This window comes from Vulpes vulpes, chromosome 5, assembly GCF_048418805.1.
Source record: "Vulpes vulpes isolate BD-2025 chromosome 5, VulVul3, whole genome shotgun sequence".
In the NCBI taxonomy this organism is placed as follows: Eukaryota; Metazoa; Chordata; class Mammalia; order Carnivora; family Canidae; genus Vulpes; species Vulpes vulpes.
This window is the reverse complement of record NC_132784.1, coordinates 97,542,773-97,564,993: the sequence shown is the minus strand read 5'-3', so window position 1 is coordinate 97,564,993 and position 22,221 is coordinate 97,542,773. Positions and strand designations below refer to the sequence as shown.

Here is a 22,221-nt window from a genome sequence, read left to right as displayed (position 1 = left end):
CAGTTATGAACAGCTAGTCAACATAAGAGGTTTCTTAGCTTCAATTATTTCAGTGTTAATCATCTTTGGTCAGATTTATCTTTCTAACAAAATATATGATTTTCATCACACTATTATTTAAAGACCACAGTGAATTATTATTACTACAACAGAATAGAATCCAACATTTAAAACCATCCAGATTCTAACTGCTCACATAGTTATTCTTATAATCAACTCTCTTTTTTGCTTAAATTAGTTTGAATCTATATTCGTAATCACAAGTGTCCTAACTTTTTTTTCCTGTAGATAGATAGACTTAACTACTCTGTCCTTTGTTCCTCCTTACAGTAAAGACTCATACAGAAAATGAAGTCCATCAGACCACAACACCCATAAATTCTTATACCCAAACCTGCAAATGTACTTATATCTACACCCATTCCAGTCACAAGGAAACATCCATTTCTTCCTCTATTTACACTTCTCTAACATTCTATCCCCCATAATCTGAATTCTAGTTCCTTTAAAAAAATTTTTTTTTCAAAAACCTGAGAATCTATCGATTTTCCTCCTTTCTCCTATTTCTGTAACATCCTCCCAAGGACACTCACACTGTAGACTTTATGAACCATACACTTAGAGATGTGCAGGTCAGAATGGCCAGAGAGCATAGTCCTGTCTCTCTGTTACACTGTTTGGTTCATGGCTTTCATCAGAAGGGAAGAAGGCAGGGATGAAGGGAGGGAAAAGTGGAGAAAGTGCAGGTAGCCCCACATTTGTCCAGGTCTCCATTTCCTCTTGTTTCCTTCCCTCTTGCTTCTGCCCAACCTGTTCCACCAAAACCCCTCTCACTGTTCTTGAATGGCCTTCTTGTTAGCAAATATGACAGATATTTTTCAGTCCTTTGTTCTCTCTCTCTCTGTCTCTTTCTTTTGAGAGGGAGAGTGCGTGCATGTGCATGGAGTGGGCATGAGGGTAGGGAGAGGGGCAAAGGGAGAAGGAGAGAGTGAGAGAGAGAGAGAGAGAGAGAGAGAACCTTAAGCAGGCTTCATTGCCCAGCATGGGATTCGATCTCATGACCCTGAGATCATGACAAACTGAAATCAAAAGTAGGAAGCTTAGCCTACTGATCCACTCAAATGCCTCCCCCCACTGCCTCCCCCATCCTTTTTTCCCTTCATCTCTTCCCAGAATTTTTGGGTTTTGTTTTGTTTTGTTTTTAAGATTTTATTTATTTATTCATGAGGGACACAGCGAGAGAGGCAGAGGGAGAAGCAGGCTCCATGCAGGGAGCCCAATGCGGGACTCGATCCCAGTACTCCGGGACCATGCCCTGAGCCAAAGGCAGATGCTCAACCACTGAGCCACCCAGGTGCCCCCATCTCTTCTTGGCTCTTAACACTCAATTGACTAGTCTTTGCTTTTGGAGAACTCATTCCTTGGTTTCTGTGATACCACATCACTCTGATTGTCCTCCTGCAGGCTCCACTTTTTCAGTGTGTCTCTGAGTCATCTGTCTTGGGCCATCTGCTTTTCTCAGTTCATATCCTCTTCCTGGACCATCTTATCTTTTCTTTTGGTTTCTCCTATGTGTTTTATAAAAACTGCCACCTTTATCTTGAGGTCAAATCTTTCATCCGAACTCGTTTCCTTCTTTTCTCCCACCTTTCATATCCAGTACATCAAGCTCTCCCCCACATCTGCAGTCTGTCCTGTTCCCTCCATCTCTCATGCCACCTTCCTAATCTAAACCTGTAACACCCTCACCTGCACTCCTGGAGGTATCCTGGAGGCTGTCTCCTAATTACTCTTCTGAAATCCATCCTTGCATCATTACAATCAATTCTCCTCACAAAACCAATCTCAAATGTTAGCATGTCTATTCCATATTTTAAAATCCTCGATGATTTTCCAGCTCCTAACTATGAAATTGATGATGTGTATGGCCTAACATGTTCAGCTTTTGCTATCTTCCAACTTCATCTCTCATCGCTTTCTTGTTGCCGTAAGCATTTTTTAACATGATTACTGGTCCTGTCTTAACTTTCTAGCCTATTCTCTCAGTTTCTCCCTGCCATATTCTAGATTCTTGTGATGACTACATTCCTTTCATTTCCTCAATTAGGACATGACCCATTGCCCAAGCTGCCCTTCATCCCCTTTGCTCAGCACATTCCTGCATGTCCTATAGGTTCCAACTCAGCTATTACTCTACTGGGATGACATCTTTAGCCACCCCCAAGTCTGGCTAGGTTCTCCTCCTGTGTGTACTTATGGGCCACTGAACTTCCTGTCTCAAAGTCCCCATCACATGGATTTTAACTGCTTGCTAATGAGGACAGGAAGAGGAAAAAGACAGGATCTACATAGATCACTGGCAGCCAGAACTTGACACATAACAAATGTTCAACAGATGTTTTGATTGAATCAATAAAGACTGATATAAAAACTCAGTTATCCTTAATAGTTCATTATGTGTAAGTGTGCATATATGTTTAGCAAAATATTTCCAGCTCTCATTATAAATTGAAGATTTAATTATTAATACATTTTTGAGTCATTTTCTCAAAATCCTGAAATTAAAACCTCTGTAATGTATATTGTTATATAAAGCCTGGGCTGAGTAAACTGTACCTGAATTTTAAGCCACGGTTATACTGCCAAGAGTGGAGAAAACCAGGTAAACAACACCCTTCTCAGAGCTCACCTTTACGGAATCTTATTCTTTATATAGCTACTTAGGCCATTGTGACTAATTACAAAGAAGTAAATTCTTGTTCGATATATTGAGAGATCTTTCTAAAACTAAGAATTACCCAAAAAAGAGAAGACTCAGGAGTTGAATTCATTGTCAGTAGGCCTTAAAGAGGAAGGTCTTTCTCAGTAAGCTGTATTTTTTTAAATACCACTTAAATGCCATGAATAAGTGGCCCAGATGGGTTCTAAAGTCATAACTCTAAGTACTTATATTTCCAGAAAATCTTTACAAGATGAGTTATTTTATTTTTCTCTCTCCTCCCCCACCCCCATGAGTGATAATATTCCATTAATTTCAAAAACCCAAGCTTATTTTTTCATGACTTATAATTTTGTGTGTTCCTGAGACATTGCTCTACCACATAATTATTTTAAATTATTAAATTATACTAAGATTATTCTGTATTGCTTTAGAAAAATGAGCAGGCAAAATTGTTGGATTTGCAAGATGTGCGGAGATGAATCTAAGAGGCTTCCTTCAAAGTAAGTAGCATTTACATTCTACAGCCATTCTCATGCATATTTATCACATGATAAATAGGTGTACATTTATGCAACTGTTAATTTAATATATTTTGTTCAGAGAGTAAAATTTGCATTTACACATGAGTAATTCCACCAGAAGAGCAATCATGTATTATGCTAAGGTTTCATTTTCATTATTTATGGTTTACACTTGAGAATTAAACAAGTTTAATGCTCGTACAGGGTCTATTCTGAATAACTACTGTTAAATTTTTTTTGAGGTTTTATATTTTTATGCTAAAATGAGATTCCTTATCCAAAATATTTTTGTGATTCAAACCCTCTGTCTACAAAGTGCCAGAAACTTCATGTCTAGTTGGAAGAAGGGAGATTGGTAGGGTCACTAAATGCTTACCAAGCTCCCGAGTTTCTTGGATATTTTGCCAAACTAAAAACGTAGCCATTTGGATGGGAACAGTGACTGCTAAAATGGAAAGCGTAATGCCTAAGAAGGGTAATAAACCATTTGATTGGTTTTTCCACCTCAAGGATTCCCCCACTGGGGATTGCTGTCTGTTGGCTTAACCAGACCTGGATTAACCAGGTCCATGTCAGAGTGCTCAATCCTGGCCACATCTCCCTTGCTCTGGTCAGAGCTGGATGCCAGCAGTACTAAAATGTCCAAAAATACTTACAAGCATTTGTGCGAGGTGGGGAGGTGGCTGCATTGGTGGTAGAAGAGACAGTAAGACCCAAAGTTCACCATTCTAAACAGGGGAAGCTGCTGTACTGAACGGGTGTGTGCAGGAAGGGAGATGAAACAGAATAATTTGGGAATAGCTTCTATCTCTTCTGCTGATGACTCCCAAGGAGAATCACCACTGGGGCTTGCATTTCTTTCTACTTGCCTTGCAGACCCACCATCAGGGAAAGGGGAAGCCAAGGAAAAAGAGAATTCACATTCATGGAAATCTGGTCATTTTATAGGTGCTTTACATTCATGACCTTCTCTAATTTTCAAGATAATTTTGAGAGATGGGTCTTATTCCCATTTTATGTATAATACAACTAGGGCTCAAAGATTTTAGGTAAAACCAAAAGCTATTAAATGCAGCACTGGAATTCAAACTCAGGACTATCAGACTCTGAGCACCCTACATTCTTATTTCCACAATGACATGAGGGTCTCAGAATGCTCCCCTATCTGGTATCCACTGCTTTTATTAGGAAATCTGGGTGGGTGAGGAGACAGAGACGTTTAGAACTACTCTCATATGGGCACCTGACTAGCCATGGGACAAGATGAACTTGAGAAAAATGTTACAAGCAAAATGGGGTTAAACCAAAACCAAATTTCATTTCACAACTTTAACTCCGACCGTAATCACTCCAATCATGATCTATCTTCACAAATCTCATGAATTTTAGAAAAAGAAGAATTCTCTCACCAACAAAGTACCAATGCTTTATTTTAAGGTAAAACAAGACAATGATAGCATCTTCGCTCATGTAGTAGATTTTATTTTTTCCTATATAATGGGAACAGGTGAACCAGAGAGACATGCCACATACCTTGCCTAGGACTTACCAATTCACTGGATGGAAAAGGTTACTTTAGGTTACTGTTTTTAAAGTTCTAATAAGAGAAAAGAACAGTGAGTCAGATACCATTTCATGGAAATGTTTTTTGCAAGCAACCCTAACAGCAGTATACTGTTAAGCCTCAGGACTGATGCACATAGTCTACCTAAAACTGGCAAGGGCCATCTGAATTTGTAGAAAACAAAAGATATTTGACCTTTTAAAGACTCCTGATATGTTTCCATGTTCTAGGTTATTTTTTAACCTCTTTAACTAATCTTCCTTCATTGTATGAAGTACCTCCTAATGCTGATGGCTGTTCCCTCAACACCAATTATGGAGCTACCGCCATACCAGGTGTAGCCAATGGACGATGCTAGTTTGTATCTATAGCTATCTGATTATTTGACATTATGGAAAACAGGAAAATTAAGAGTGAACCAAACATAAACTGAAACAATCACAAACAGAATGGCAATAAACACATGGAGTATTTTAAAGGCGAGAAAGTAAAATGATTTATATGTAAGAATACATAGTCACTTGCCAATTCACCTCACAAAGCCCTGAAAAATGAACAGAAATGAAGCCTCAAAAGCAGTATCTTTCATAGATATTTTTGAAATTGTAAACGTTTTTTTATACCATTTGTTCACATATTATTCACAGTAACAGACATTCAAACCCTCAGCATGTAAAAAAAAATTATAGCAACTAATAGAGAAAATATCTACATATAGTAGATATGGAGTTACTAACTTTATTATGTGAATGCATACAAATAGAGTTTGTGGATGAACTCTAAGATGTTAATAGTTAAATGGGAAAACACATTTGGTGTTAGCAGCACACAATGCAAACCCAAATGCGGTTTGACAATTTGAACCAAGAATCTTAAAAACGTACATTTCTTGACCCGCTTTAATTCTACTTCTACGAATCCCATAAGCAATTAGCAATCCTTAATCACAAATTTTTATGTTAAAAGCTGAAAAATAATCAAAATTCTCCTTGAGAATAATTATGTTAACTAAACAATGCCCTCTTGTAAAGGCACCTGGATGACTCAGTTGATTAAGCATCCCACTCTTGATTTCGGCTCAGGTCACGATCTCAGGGTCATGAGATCCAGCCCCACGTGCTCTCTGCTTAGAGGGAAGTCTGAAGATTCTCTCCTTCTGTACCCCACTAGCTTTCGAGGACTCTCCCTCTCTTTCTACCTCTCCCTCAAATAAATAAATCCTTAAAAAAAAAAGAATGGCCCCTTGTAGAATACTCCACAGTGACTATCAATGACTATCAAATTTATAATTGTCATAACACTATAAGTGGACTTTAAGACAATTGTGATGACATATAAAAAGCTTATTAGAAGTGAATATATACATATATATGTGTATACACACAAAGTGTGTACGCACACAAACAAACTTGCAGAGTATGGATACTTCTTGGTTAAAAACACACAAACATACATAACAAAATATTAACAGTAGTAATTTGGGAATAGGGAAATTATAGGACTATGGATATTTATCTTTTAAAAATGTATTTCATCATATTATCAAGTTTATACTACTGACATGATTTTTTAAATTTTTAACCATTTAGAAAGTAAAAATAAAATGTAGAATATCACAGAAAGATAAGTTTCCATCCAAAACCACACAAATAGTGGCTCAGTGGTTGAGTGTCTGCCCTCACTCAGCTCACGGCGTGATCCCAGAGTTCAGGGATCAAGTTCCACATCAGATTCCCTGCGAGGAAACTACTTCTCCCTCTGCCTATGTCTCGGTGTCTCTCATGAATAAATAAATAAAATTTTTTCTTAAAAAAATCACACAAATAGAGTACAACATTTTGGCATTATTTTCAAGATCATAGATTTCTATGTAGCTGAGTAAAACCTTGAGAATATTTTGGTGCAATAAGCACTTTTTGTTTCTTTTCAAAGCATTACTTTGGAGGAAGTACTACAGTGGGGCCAGTCTTTTGAAAAGCTGATGGCTACAAAATGTGAGTATTATGTATATTTCATCTTTGAATAGTCAGTTTTACTCCTAACAGGAAAAGGTGGCACTAGATGATGAATGCGTGCTCTCTTCTCACAGCCTTCTAAATGGCAACTGCCCCCTGTTAAAAAAAGAAAACCTGAAAATAGTTTGTCATGTCAACCACTATTCTTATCTTTGGTGTTAATTAAAACAAGATTAGTCACTGCGAATATTTAGTTTTCACAAGTATATGTGTAAAATCCCTTGGAAAATATGCTTAAATCGTAACACATACAGAAATATACTGCCTTAGCATGGCCTTCTAAAGTTAGCATTTTAGAAAACTCAACAATTTGCTGCTCTTAGTGCTTTCAAAAGTAAGAATAAATTTGAGTCTTAATGTTCTAAAACTCCGCAGAGTTAGTTTTCAACTTTTTCAGTGTCTGATTTAAGTGGAATGTTATAGAAGACTGCATATAGTTGTATATAAGTATCGACATTCACATGGTAATAAATGAAAGTTAACAAAAATGCGTATTAAGAGATAGAGTCATAGGCTCAATGCAAGCAACATGAAGAAGTATGTGCATTCATGGGAGCAGTCAGTTGTGTTTGGTTAGAAAACTGGGAAGTTGATAAACACCAGAAGGCAGATACACACACAAAAAAATGTAGTAGGTACTCAAAGAAAACTCTTGGTTGCTGAATTTCGTATTTTTTTTTAATGGAGTTTGCTCCCACCAAATGTTTCTTAATTTTTGCCTATAGACTTTTTTTTTTATTGAAGTTCGATTTGCCAACATATAGTATAACACCCAGTGCTCATCCTGTCAAGTGCCCCCTTCAGTGCCCGTCACCCAGTCACCCCATCCCTCTGCCCACCTCCCCTTTCACTACCCCTTGTTCGTTTCCCAGAGTTAGGAGGCCCCCATGACTTCTTTTTATTTGAGATTCCCTATTAGACTTTCTGTTAACATTTCCTCTGTTTACACCTATTGACTATGGAAAGGGAGTTAGCTGTGCTACTTGATTGATGGTTTGATTGATGGGATGTGCCAGTGGTAACTGGATAGAGTACTTCTTGTTACTTCTAGAGGTGGCCAGGCTTCTGGGACACTTCCTGCTCTCTGACCCAAGGGCCCCTCCTGGTATGGAGACAGCTGTGTCTGTCTAACTCAGAGGATAATGGCCAGAGATGTGGACCCCTGGCTTCTCCTATAGGAAAACCTTCATCAGCTATTCTGGGAGTTACTTCATGGCCCTTCTTAGTCCTGGGACCCACACCTCCAGACTTGGGTCACTACCTGAATTCCCATTGATCATAAAAGTCTTTCCAGTAAGCATCTGAGGCTATGGTTTTCTTGTGAATCTCCCCTGGATTTTATTCTCAAGCATTCCTCATAGTTTGTGATCCAGTTTGCCAGAGTGTGAATTTTTAAAAATATTTTTGGGTCAATTTTAGGACACTGGAATGAGAAGAAGAGACAAAAGCATATGTTCAGTCAGCTGGATTGACTGATCCTCTGCTAAATAATTTTAATTTCAGTCCCAACGCTCTGCAATCCATGTTTTGCAACATTGCAGGTTAATCTCCCTCTGGAAGTTTCAAATTCTCCATCTGTAGCATGGGAATACCACCCATCTTTTCAGCATTACTGTTCAGGTTAGCCATAAATGCAAATTAGGCACACAATAATTGGTAGTTATTTTAATTAGTAACAAAGTGCATGTCTCTGAATATCATTCCTTTTTCTTTGCCGCTTACCAAAAAGTTCAAAATCTCTAACTTGGCCTTCAAGACTGTACCAAAGCTCTAATGCATTTTCCATGATTTACTGCAGCTCCACGCCTTCACATGACGCACCCTTCCGCTGGGGTGACCCTTGATCCATTTGCTACACCTGTGACGCACCTGCTCCAGGCTTCTACACAAAGTCCTCTGTCTACTCTGTTATCTGCCCATCGTGGCTAGTAAAATTTAGCTTTCACCTTTTCCCTGAAACCTCTTGGAAATACTTGTGCTCTCTCTTCTGTTAGTATCATTATTTATTCTGCTTCTAAGTACAGTTATTTAGTGTGCTGGTTTTTTTCCACAGGCGGTTTCTCAGTAGATCTTAAATTCCCTGAGAACACAGATCGTTGTGCGTTCACTTTTCATCTCCCGACCCAGGGACTCAGAATGTGCTTTGTATCTAATGGGCATGCAATAAATGTTCAGTGAATATATACAAGACAAATATTGGTAAGAAAAGATCAAAATACCAAGCCATATTATGTAAAACTTTCTGTGCCGGTCCTGAAGGCCTCATAAACAAAGTGAATAAAGTTAATTTGTTTGGTAATGATCTCAAGTTAGAGCTTAGCTAGAATTAGCTATTTAGAGATCGAGTGTCATGAGAATAAGCAAAGTTTACAGAAAAGATGAGGACAGGAAGAGAGCATACCGCTCTTCATAAACATCGAAAAAGCAGCATAAGAATCTCTTGAGAAATTTAGTTACTGTGAAATTCATGTAAAAATTTAATAATCACATAATGAAAACAGGTGATAAAAACAATTCATTCTCTGGACCATCCAAACTAAAAAAAAACAAAAACAAAAAGCATTAAATGTGCCAGAGAATACAGTGTGTTTACGCTAACCAAGGAAACTAGTAAAATGCATTCTCTAGCTAAGATATGTAGATGTCTCTTTCTACATAGATTAAAAGACTGTTTCTAAGAACATGTAGTTTAAAAACCCATTTAGGAAGGAAATGTATTAAGCATGGTCTCAATGGATGAACAGGAATTGGTTTAAGAGATGTTTGCTGAATAGCCATTAAGTGCTAGCTATCACAATACAGTTAAATTCAACTTCCTCATGGGAAGAAGGGATCCAAGAAAATCATCAGTTTAAGAACAGAATCCCAGCAAAATTAAGACCTTTGCTAGAAACTAAGAATGCTAGTAATCTAGATGCTTTTTAATGATACATTATTGACAAGTTAACTTTTCAAAAACAGTCTGTGTGCTCAATATCAATTCACTAAATCTTAAACACTTGGATAGCAGCCAATGTGCTTGAAAAAAAATTCCATGTGTCCATGTACCACATGAAATAACATAACATTTTTCAAAACCTGAAAAATCTCCCAGAAGAGAACAAGGAAGCCTGCTATTGATAGCACATTAGGGTGAAGTGGAGAATGGTGATTGATGGAATTTCAAAGGCAAGGCAAACACAACACTTTTTAAAAATAGACTTTGACAACATTTCCACCAAAGGCTGTTTTAAGGGCTGACTAGCAAGATTTGGTTTGGTTTGGTTTGGTTTTTTGCTTCCAGATAAAGATGGTTTTATGAAGCTATCTATGCCTTTCCTGTGAAGAGCCTATTGTTAAATTCGACAGGCAGAAGGAAGCTCTAGATATAGAAAGAAAAACACAGACACATATTTCTTTGACATAAAATTACTTGTGAGGTCTAGTTAGGACAGCCTTATACAAGATCAGCACCCAAAATATATCAGCAAAGTGTGGCTTGTGACTGGAGGAAACTGTGTGGTTATGAAGTGCCCTATGTAAATATTGAGAATCTGAGGGCTGCACAGATTGCTCCAAGAACTGCTAGGAACAAACTGCTTTGAGTTTTAGCGTACACTGTGAAGTGTGATCCCTGAGCAGTGAAGTATCTATTGAGTTCCAGCTATGTATGACATAGGGACAGAGGAAGTGCTTTCTTGAAGGTATCCACAATTAAAGATAAATAAAATATAGGTGTACCATAAGCAGTTTGTGAACTACAAAGAAGGGAGACTGGAAATAGCAGATAACCTACTAAAAACCTAGTATGTACATGCTAAGGGGCGAAGATAATTGGGGAAAGATGGCAGGTCTCCTGGGAAAGCTTACAAGAGGCAAATCTCAGCTGGAACTTGATTCAGACTAGTGTAAAATGGTAAGGAAGTCTGACTGGCAGTATTTTAAAGATAGTCAACTGTTTTAGAAGCCCAGCAGAAATAAATGCTTCTTTGAAGAAGAGATATACTCTGTAGGATCCCTCAGGATTTAGTGTAAAAATTGGTCTCATTAAGAAATCTCCATAATGAATTAAGCAGAAAGTACCCTGCAAAATTTGCAAATCTGCAGATAATAGAAAGTCCTCCAAGTTTCGAAACACCCAAGTGTTTAGGAAAGAGTTACATTATTTGTAAATGGGCATAAATGCAGTAATAAGTTTTTTAATGGATCAGAAAAAAATTGTCAGAACTATTAGTTATTAACTAATAAAAATATCTGAGAATTACCAAAAATATTTCCTTAAGTGTTGCTGGCCCAGAATACAACACTGCACTTCGAAATATCATCAAAATGTTAAGCATCACCAAGATGAAAAACCTAGTAGAAATCTATAGTTCTGATGACTAAATTGAGTAGAACTAGACATGCATTTGAAATGACAAGGGGACCAACAATTGCCTTATACCCTCTCAGGTTTGACAAACTTTACATCTCTACAAAATGGAAAGATTGCATGAAAAATAATCAAATCAAAATTTTAACTAATCAGTTTTATTTTTAATTTTAATTAAAATGACAGCAAATGATGCCAGAAAAAATATATATGTAAGTATATGTATGCCCTAAATCTCAAAAGATGAAGATAGACGTCTCTCACTGATATTTGAGTAAAGTATGCTTAAAATAAATAGAAAGAAATTAAACTCCAACTAACTTGCCTGGATGATTCATTCAGTCCCTGCATGTGTCTGGTATACCTTCCCAGCCCCAGGACAGAGGTGACACAGATCCACAAGGTCACTTGTGCTCAACTCATCTGCTCCCTCTAGAGGGAAGAGATAGCCAAACAAGCAAATACATTGACGAATATATTAATTCCAGAAAGTGGTTAAGTGCTTTGAAGAAAATAAAACCAGGTAATATAGCAAAGAAAGGCAGGTATAAGAGGGCAGATCAACTGGGTGATTGGAGAACAATCATCAGAAGGGGTAAAATTTGACCTGAGAGCTGATTGATGAGAAGCAGCCAGCCAGTCTGGGATCTGGGAGCAGAGTGGCCCAAGCAGAGGAAAGCTATGTTCAAAAGGCCCTGAGATATGAGTGAGGTTAGTGTCTTCCAATAACCAAAGAAGTTCAGCATGACAGGAGTAAACAGCCTTATTGGCCACATGAGCAATTTTAGCCTACAGATTAACCGTAGATGTGCTTTTAAAAGTACCCTCCAGGGGGTGCCTGGTGCTTCGGTCATTTAAGCCTGGGACTCTTGGTTTCCACTCAGGTCATGATCTTGGGGTGGTCAAATCCAGCCCGGTGTTGGGCTCCACGCTGGGTTAAGATTCTCTCTCTCCCTATCATTTTGCTTCTGCTCCACTTTCAAAAAAAAAAAAAAAAAAAGTACCCTCCAGTTTTCTTCTGAAAAAAAGAAGCAGAGAGACCAGTTGGAACGCTATTGCAATAAACCATGAAAACACTAGAAATCAGCAAGGAAGACAAAGCCAAGAGAATATAGCATAAAGACTAATCAAAGCCGTTGGGCTATGAGATCACTTAGAGGGAGAGTTCAGAGAGAGGAGAGGAGAGATCCAGAGATGGAGCTTAGGTGCATGCTAATATTTCCAAATCCAGAGAAGAGGAGGAATCAGCAAAGGAGATGGAAAAAGAGCATCAGGTGAGTTGAGGGTGACCAAAACAATGCATCATCATTAAAGGCAAAGAAGAGCATGTTTCAGGAAGGGAGCTGTGAACTGTGTCAAAGACTGCTGAGAAGTCAGGTAAGATGAGGAAAGAACAGTGACTTTTGCTATGACAATATGGAAGTCAGTGGTGCCTTGACCGGAGTAGTTCCAGGGGTATGGGGAATGGATAGGACAAGAGGAAGCAAGGCAGAGAATGTAGGCAATTATTTACGTAAGTTTTGGGGCGAAGGTCAGCAGAGAAAACAAAAGAGACTAGAAGGAGACATGAGGTCAGTACTATGACTAGAGAGTCAATAGCCATTTTTTATTTTATTTGGGAAATACAGCAGCTTCCCTAGAAATGATGACAAACATTAGAAGAAAGTGATGACATAGAAGAGAGTGGGGATAATTTTAAGAGCAACAGAGAAATGAAAAGCCGTGGAGAAAGCATAATAAAACAGAAGCCAAAAAAGAAGTGCTTGGACATTGTTTTCCTTTCAGGAGGCAAATTAGAAAGGACAGGTACCAGTGGAGGTCGGATGGTTGATTTGGTGGCGAGAAGACAAGGGAATCTCTCCCGGATTAAATCAGTGTTCTCAGTGAAGTCTGAGACAAGGTCATCAGCAGAGAGCTGAGGAGAGATGGGGGAAGGAGAAGATATGAAATAGTTTCTGGAGAGTTAAAGAACCAGGATGTTATGGAAGGGTGGTAGATGACTGGGCGGTGTTGCATGCCCGCTTCAGATGTGCTGGGGTGATTTCAAGTGAGAAAGGCCAGGTACCTATTTTTCTGTGGCCTCTTCAGTTTGCTCCAGAGCAGACATTCTAGGTAGGCAGGTGTTCTGAATCACAGAGTTTGCATCAACATTGATTTTGGTCAAAATCATCCTTCAACATATTGTCTATTTTCCTGCCTTTCTCAGTTCTCACAATTACCTGCACACAGCCTTGGAAATGCCAGGTTGGATACTATAGGACTGTCACACTGCTGAAGGCAATGAAGAATCCAATTTACGCTGGCTGGAGCATCCGCATCCTGACACAAACCAGACATTAGAAGTTACTAATGGATCCTATCACTCATTCTACCCTCTGCTAACCAGCTGCTGGTGCTGTGGTTCCCTTCAGCAGCCCTCATGTTCCCTACACCATCGCCCATAGCCCCTCCACCCAGGACTGTCTTCTCCAACTCCTCATGCACTTGTTCACCTTGCAGGGAGAAAAGCACAACAGCAAAACCTGGCCTCTTATTCACATCACTGTTCAATTAGTACTGTTGCCTCATTGTCAAAAAAAAAAAAAAAAAGTAACAACATGCCAGAGAAAATCTCTGGTCTTTGGTGCTCCCTGGGTGCTAAATAATCAGGGCCCGCTTCTTCACTTCTCAAAACTTCTGGAGAATCACTTTCAAACACAGAAGCATGAGGAATCTGAAAGCCTTGATTGACAAACATTTGTTGAGTCAGCACTTACTGTAGGCTCTGGTGAAATGGAACCTTCCATATGAAGGTGGAACTGTGGTCCTGATTCACAAAGTGTGAGCCCATGGGTGGGAGAGTAATCAAAGTAAAGCGATGGATACAACAGACTGTGATGGAGGGTGAGGTGGAACTGTAATTAAAATAAGGTGAACCAGGTGCTATTTGTCAACTGACAGGAAACACTTATTTAGTGTGTGTGGGTGTGGGGGGCCCAGAGAAATTTTTCCAGGAATTGAGATACTTGGCCTGAGTCTTAGATCCGAGTAACAAAGCCCACCTCACAGAAGGAACTGCATATACAACAGCATGGGGATAGCACACAGCCTGGCCAGGAGCACAGCTCAGACAAAGAATGTTTCTAGAAGCGACAAGGGAAGAGAGGTAGAGAGCACCATATCCTCATGGGCCCTGTAGCCACTGCCAAGCTCTGGCTTTTCTTATTTAGGACAATAATGGGAAAAGATTGAAAGGTTACAAATATGGGTTGTGGCCAGATTTTTTACTTAGAAGTTCTTCTCTGCTAAAAGTGCAAAAAAGATTGAAAGCAGGTCAGATAGATGAACTGAGGCTTTTTCAGATTAGAGATAGTTTACAGATATTTCTCAAAAATTATAAACAAAAGTAATTTGTAAGAAGAGAACAGAAGATAATGCAATAAATGTAACAATGTCTTTCATATATGAAGAGATCTGAAAAAATCCAGAAAATACTAACAATGCAAAAAACATTACAAATGATTGCAATTCACAGAAAGAAAAGATAAGGTCGGTAAGAAAAAAAAATGCTTAGGCATTAACGTTTTAAAATTTTTAAATTAAACAATTACAAGTCACTGGTTTTACCCCATCAGATTGGAAAAGATGGAGTGAGCAGACACTTTGACAATGCTGTTAGTAATGAAAAATAAGGAAATATTTCTGAAAGCAATTTTACAACAGGTATCAAGAATCTCCAAAAACATCACATCTGTCAAACTAGGAATTCCATTCTTTTAAGTTAATTCTAAAGAAATAATTACAGATACAAAGATCTATACACCGAATTTTCAATGTTGGATAATTTATAACACAAAAATGGTAAATGATATAAGTATTGAATAATGGGAGGATAGCTAAATAAAATATTGAGTAGTCCTGCAATAGGGAAAGAGTGACACAAAATTGCTTTCAAGTATGATGCCAGGAGTTTATATGCGTATCTGTGTTTGTGTAGATGAATGAATATTAGTTAGGTAGAAAGTCAAACATTAACAAAGGATTGAAAGAATAAAGGGAAATATATCCAATTGTCAACAATCATTATTATCTTTGTTAGAAGTTTTCTGTATTTAAAAACAACTAGTACTTTGTTACTTTTAAAATAACACAGCAAAGAGAAGTTAAGAGAAAAATCTTAAGTGATTAATATCATAGAAGCCAAACTAGAGAATCCCGGTAAAGCAGATCTACTTTAAAACTTCACGTAGAGTCTAGTACAGTTATGGAATTTGTTATCCCAAGTGGTAGAGATTGAAAATGAAATAAATTTAAAAATTTTTTAGGCACATTTCTAATGAAAAACTGCAACATAGCGAAGCGTTCAGATTTAATTTACGGTGTAAGCTTTTTTCCCTCGCAGAAAACAGTCCTGGAACAGATGGGCCACTGTTCTGACTCAGCCAAGAGGAATGTCACATTTCCCTTCTGCATCAAGATACTGACACGTGTCACCTTGTGTGTCATAGAAATAGTAATTTCAGTGACTCACTTAAAGAGAACATCCTAGAGAGTCCCAAAAGCATCACTCTCATTCTTAAGAAAAAAACATGCGCTATATATGACATAAACCTATTTTTTCCATCTTCTCAATTTAATGAGCAATTCTGTTGTTTGTCCTTATTCACTCTGCTCAAGCAGAATCATGGTCTCTGGAGTGTAACACTCAGGAAGAAGTATCATTTACAACTTCAAAATGGGCTACTTTGGGCTACATTGCCTGATTTGGAAAAGGCTTTTCCACCTTTAAATTCACTTGCTGTCTGAGTCATTAGAAATTCTCAACTGAGCAATTCAGTTTCAACTTTAATAGCTACTCAGATTCCTGGAACACTTTTATACAAATGCGTTTTCAGCTGCTTACTTGACTAACTTACGAAAATTCTGGAAAATATACCAGCCATGTGAGTCTATTTGTTCTATGCACCAGAATCTTACCTGAAATATCAAAGAAGTTCAAGTGGCCCAGGTCAGCTTTCAGGTCCAGCTCAGGTTATGCTGCAGGAAAATACCACATTAAATTCCCACTATTACACAAGAAATGTTCATTTCTTGTTCATGTCACACAATGACTGGTTTCAGCTCCAGCTCTATTCCGTATCTTCATTTTGACCTTCAGACAAAAGGAGCAGTTCTTTTCTAGAATGTGACCTTCACATGACAGGTTGGAAGTGCAACAGCAGACCACCTGCTGAAACCTACCTAAAACCTTCTGCTTGCCCCTGTACATGGCACTTTGCATGTATTTCACTGGCTAAAACAAATCCAATGGCAAGGCTGATATAAATGGAACATGAAAGTATAATCCTCCTATAAGAAGGTAGGAAGTAACTAATATTAATACTACAATCTACCTTATCTAATATCTATATAAAATATAGACTGAAATGCATGGATGGCTTCATGAGCAAAGGACTTGAGTATATGGAGGATTATTTGGCCAGCCCTAAAAGATCCTTCCTCCACTCAATCTGGAGAGAAGCTAGAGAAAGTTGATACAGATGCAGGAAGGTTCTGAAATGAAAATCTCTAAATATTTTACTATACAATTAAGCTAAACATAAATATAAACACAAATGCAGAATACTATAACATAAAATCTAATATTGGTTTCCAAGTCATCCTCTTACCACCCACCCACCCATCTGCTAAAGCCATCTGAGAGTAGCCTGATGACTGACTCTCACTCCAGGATCTATAGATTTTATCTGGTATCTCATTTTTCCCTGTTCCATAGCTCATTTCTTTATTTTAGGACTCTTATTTTCTATTCTTAATGAAGCATCAGTCAAAATTCTATTAACTACAAAGTATATCAAATTGCTTTTTCTTTTTTATTTTCTTAAGCAGAACTCTATTTTTTTCAACACACACTGCAAATTATTGACTTTCAGCTTTACTCTTTAAGCCAGAAATGGCTTTTTGTTTTAATCTGGGGTTTTTTTTTGTTTTTTTGTTTGTTTGTTTGTTTTGTTTTTTGTTTTGTTTTTTGTTTTTTGTTTTTTGTTTTTGGTTTGCCTCTCCATTCAGCTACTTCTTTAATAGGAACTCCAATTGCTATGGACATTGTCTCTGGCCTCAGCTTTCTGTGCCTGTGATGAGGCAAGGTACAACTTAAAGTTCCTTAGGTGTGAAAATAAACTTCTTACTTGAAATCCATGGTCGAATATATTCCCCCATTGGGTAGAAATAACTAATTGATATCATTTTCTATGTTATATTTTTATACATGCTTTATCCCCAACTCATTGGTCCTCTCAACTCAAGTGATGTTCCTTTCAAATATTTCTCACCCAATATCATGAAGGCTAGCTACACTTACTGGTAATAATGAGACATGCTCTAATTTTGTGTATTCCTAGGATAGCACGTTTCTTGCAAATTGCCAGTTCACCATAGCCCTAATCCTCCTTAGAGGGAATTTACCTCTATTTGAGTTTTTCTCTTGAATAAAAATATCTTAATTGTTATCTTTATTTTCATATTACTGCTGACAGAGCCAGTAGAAGCCAAGGAGTCAAAGCTTTCTAGTGCTAGAAAACTCAATCTAATCTCTTATGTGAAGATCTAGAAAAATTTCATTTTACATTTCTATTCCATCCGATTACCATTATATCTTATGATGGTGATCCTATGCTTGGCCGCATATTCAATGTGCCTACACACACATTGCTATTACTATCAGTTAAAAGTTACATTGTTTCATCATTTAGCAATTTCATTTCTCAGATATGCCAGGAGACTTCCTAGTCACCAAATGAAGTTCTATGGCTGTTCATCTTCGATACTAAGAATATTTGGTCCTAAAAATTCACATTAATATGTTGGATTTGTGAGACTTTGCTTAACCCTCCTCTAAAAATAGTGACTCAATCAGAAAAGCTCCTTCCATATGTATATCTCATCTACCCACCCCAAAAATGCAGTTTAAGACCAAAATTAAGGATGACCATCTGTCAGCATCAAGTGTCATTTGATGTCATGCTGCATATACTCATTGTCCTGTTCTCAATTTTGAGATAATTTCCAACACCCCCCAAAAAAAATTTAAAAAAAATTTCCAACACCCCATCTGAATTTCATTCTTTGCCTGGTCCTTCATTTTTAATTTGAACCATAAAGCGTGAATATGAAGTTAAATTTGTATTCCATTCATGTTCTCCTGCTCTGATTGGATATTGAGGAAACACTCCAGGCTGTACAACCTGATCAGTGTACTACTTCTATATGACTTGTATATTTTTCTTTTTCTTTCTTTTTTTGACCTGCCTGTTTAGATTCTAAACCTTGTTCTGACCTTCCAGTTTAAGGTTGAGGCCTTAGATTTTTCAAGTCAGTTTCATGGTCAGAGCTCTGTCCACTGAAACAACTTAAGTCCTGTTTTGGGGTCCTTTGGACCTCTCCTACCCTAGACCCATATGCATCAGTGGACATTTTTCTCTGAATGATTCAGAAGAAAGAAATGAAGGGATGACCACATCACTGACTGGCATTGTCAAAGATGTTTCAGACGGATAGATCTAAATGTGTGTGTGTGTGTGTGTGCGCGCGTGTTTCATTATATAATATTCACTTGTTAAATAATTTTGAAGCTTTGATTCAGACTTTGGCTTTAACCTGTATTAAATATTGTTCAGATTTTGTAATGATATTGACCCACAAAAATAACCTGATTTCTCCATTACTTTTAGATGGTCCAGTAGTCTATGCTGCATACTTAAAAATGGAGCACAGTGACGAGAATATTAAATTCTGGATGGCATGTGAAACCTATAAGAAAATTGCCTCACGGTGGAGCAGAATTTCTAGGGCAAAAAAGCTTTATAAGACTTACATCCAGCCACAGTCCCCTAGAGAGGTAACTATGTGACAGTGATGGCTAATGGAAATGAGTACATCCCGGGAAGGGCTCCAATATCTGTGAAGCACACATATGTGCCAGCACTCCATATCCAGGATCTCCTACTACGCTACAAAGTCAATCTTGTTGACTTATTTTACAGATAAGAAACCTGAGAATCTGAGGAGTTAATTAGCTTTTTCAGTGTCACATAGCAGTCAAGTCAGAGAGTTAGGATTCAAAGTTAGGCCTGTCTAGCTCTAGAGCCTCTTCTCATTAAATTATCTTAAGTCCAATAAATAAATAAATAAATAAATAAATAAATAATCTTAATTCCTTGAAAATTTTCTTAAAGAAGAAGAAGAAGAAGAAGAAGAAGAAGAAGAAGAAGAAGAAGAAGAAGAAGAAGAAGTCCTTGTAAGAAGAATTGATTTTGCTAGAAGGAACTACAGATACCATACATGGGCAAGTTGACAGTACCAGTGGTGTTGGAAAAGTCTGTGACATCTCACTAAACTTACTGCTCACCTCATTTCCTAACCAGCAAATACAGCAAACATTCATATTGATATTACTGCCAATTACTTACAACTGCCTAACAGAATAAGTAATGAAAATTCTTGTCAAGGGGATAAGGGTAGATGATGATATATGAGATTCTTATCATGCAGGACAGTCCTACATTATTAACTTTTTCCTCAAAACTCTTATCTGGAAAATACTTGGTTTATTGAAATAACCACTTCTCTCCTTCATTTCTCCACTTCTTTTCACTCTCTTCCCATTTCAGGGCATATTCAGTGAAATCAACATTCATGACTACTAAGAAAGATAAACTTTAAAAATAGCACTAACTTCCCTTTTCCTTAAAAGAGGCCTTCACCTCATAAACTTCCTTGTTTGTAGACTCCACTAACAAACCAGTTGCATCTGCCTAAATAAGCAAGAGTTTCTGAGATTTTCCTGGTCTCGGGCTGTGCGTTTTTTTTGTTTTGTTTTGTTTTGTTTTGTTTTTTAAACTGAGATATGTAGGTGGATGTTTGGTTTTTAAAAAGCCACGTTTGTTTCTCATAAATCTTTTTAGATACCTATGAAATTCCAGACAAAATTACCCTTTCCACTAAAAGAAAAAAAAAGAAGAAAGAAAAAGGAGAGGGGGAAATAAATTAAACCTTTCCATTATCTATCTTCAATTATGCCTACTTATGTTCTACATGTAATTTCACTTTTCAGATTAACATTGACAGTTCAACAAGAGAAACTATCATCCGGAATATTCAAGAACCCACTCAAATGTGTTTTGAAGAGGCTCAAAAGATAGTGTATATGCACATGGAAAGGGATTCCTATCCCAGATTTCTAAAGTCAGAAATGTACCAGAAACTTTTGAAGACTATCCAGCCCAACAACAATTCCTAACTACCACTCAAAAGTTTAAATTGAAGATGGTGTATTGAAAGTACTGGCTTTGTTTTTTTAATTAATACACAAATACACACACAATCAGAAATAGAATAGGAATGAAATAGAAGAAATCAAACTATGAATTAATTTTTTCTAATTCTCAAAGAGAAACAGATTCCCAAAGGGATGGCCCTTAGAACAGTTATAACATGAAAAACACAATTTATGGGCATGCCTGTGTAGCTCAGTTAACATATAAGAAAAAGGAAGGTCTTCATGACACCAATATTATAAGGCTTGTACTGAGTAGTCAACTAATGGATATTTTCTTATTAATGAAATTTTGCTGTAATAATGCACAGATCAGTTCTTTTAAAAGTGGACTATACGAGTTGTCTCTAGCATGAGTGTATTCTAGAAATGGAGTGCTTGTAATAACCTTAATTAGTAGAGAGACTTAGTATTTGAAGTACAATCAGTGGTATAATATCATGAGCAATGAAAGATGTGTTCTTGAGATAGATTTTATCTGTAAAAATTTCCTACTATTATATTAACAATTGAACTTCCATATCACAAATATCTTCTACATATGAAAAATTCCTGATGATTCTAAGCTATTAAGAATGTATAAAATTCTTTTTTATTCTTATGTTGATATAAGGGTAGAAAATGGTTCATACATTTTAAGTATTGTTTCTTCACAAGGTGAATTTATCGTGGTCCCAACAATCAATAAATCCAAATGTAAACTAAAAACTTACAAATCTATGCTTTTTTTCAAAGACAAAGTGAGGTTACTATTCCAGCAAAAGAGTTTTTTATCCGTACTGTCATAGCAGCTTCTTAGAGTTTGCTAGGAGATTCCAGAGGAAACAACTCATATCTATTTCATTGTTTTGTTTAGCATATAGCATAGCGTATAACATCCTATACAGATGGATAAATATTCTATGGCATATAACATTCTATACAGATGGATAAATATTCTATGTTTTTGATGAAGAATAAAATGCACAAAATATTTAATATCATTTTGTCAAAGATTTAACTATAGGAAAATTGTGTCCAAGACTTTTAGTTTTACTATGAAAAGTGTTTCTCAGGTCTCATATTTGATTGGAATGGCATTACTATTTTAAATGCCTATAAACCTATGCTGTATGACATGAAAATGAATATCAACTGTAATTCTTCTCCAACAGCAAAGGGATATTATAACATAGAAAAAAATATTTGAGGGTTTATTTCTGAGAAAATACTTGAGATATTTTCATGAAAAAATATATCATTAATTAATGTGGATTCTAGTTAAAGTAGAAAGTATTACCACAGAGGTCCAATTTTATTTTCTTTTAAAAACAAAAACATCAATATAAAATACAGATTGACATTTTAGACATCTGAAGTTGATGGTGATCCCTAGCCATAATAAACAAAAAAAATGTTTCCACATATTTCAGATAGTTTCATATCACTCTGACAGTGAATGAGTATATTTATAGACATATGTTTAGGAAGTGTTATACATATATGGTCACAATACACATGGTTAAAGCAGTTTCAGAAAACCTTGAGCCCTTACTATTCAAATCGTGCTAAATCAGCCACTGATATAATGAATAAATGGAATAATCAGCATTCTTTACTACTTATCTCTCCCCTCCAGTGGATGAATATTTGTGCTCCAATACAGGATAAGTCTAGAACTTTCAGTTTTGCTTATTCACTGATTTTACTTCCCAAATAGAGTCCCTCTGTTTAGCTATCCCAGCACCTTCACTCA

The 22,221-nt window shown here is 37.0% G+C and overlaps 1 protein-coding gene across 1 annotated transcript; it reads left to right on the top strand.

Moving 5' to 3' along the window:
* Positions 1–3,157: 3,157 nt before the first annotated feature.
* Positions 3,158–21,144, top strand: RGS13 (regulator of G protein signaling 13). The gene is made up of 4 exons (XM_025991683.2): positions 3,158–3,222; positions 6,740–6,801; positions 18,883–19,049; positions 20,265–21,144. The coding sequence occupies exons 1-4, from the start codon at positions 3,158–3,160 to the stop codon at positions 20,448–20,450; spliced, it is 480 nt and encodes a 159-aa protein (XP_025847468.1). The 3' UTR covers positions 20,451–21,144.
* Positions 21,145–22,221: the final 1,077 nt, after the last annotated feature.

Coding starts and splice junctions, on each gene's coding strand:
- RGS13 (XM_025991683.2), top strand. CDS start 3,158: ATGAGCAGGCAAAATTGTTGGATTTGCAAGATGTGCGGAGATGAATCT. Junction 6,802..18,882: donor AAAGCTGATGGCTACAAAAT/GTGAGTATTATG, acceptor CATTACTTTTAG/ATGGTCCAGTAGTCTATGCT. Junction 19,050..20,264: donor AGCCACAGTCCCCTAGAGAG/GTAACTATGTGA, acceptor TTCACTTTTCAG/ATTAACATTGACAGTTCAAC.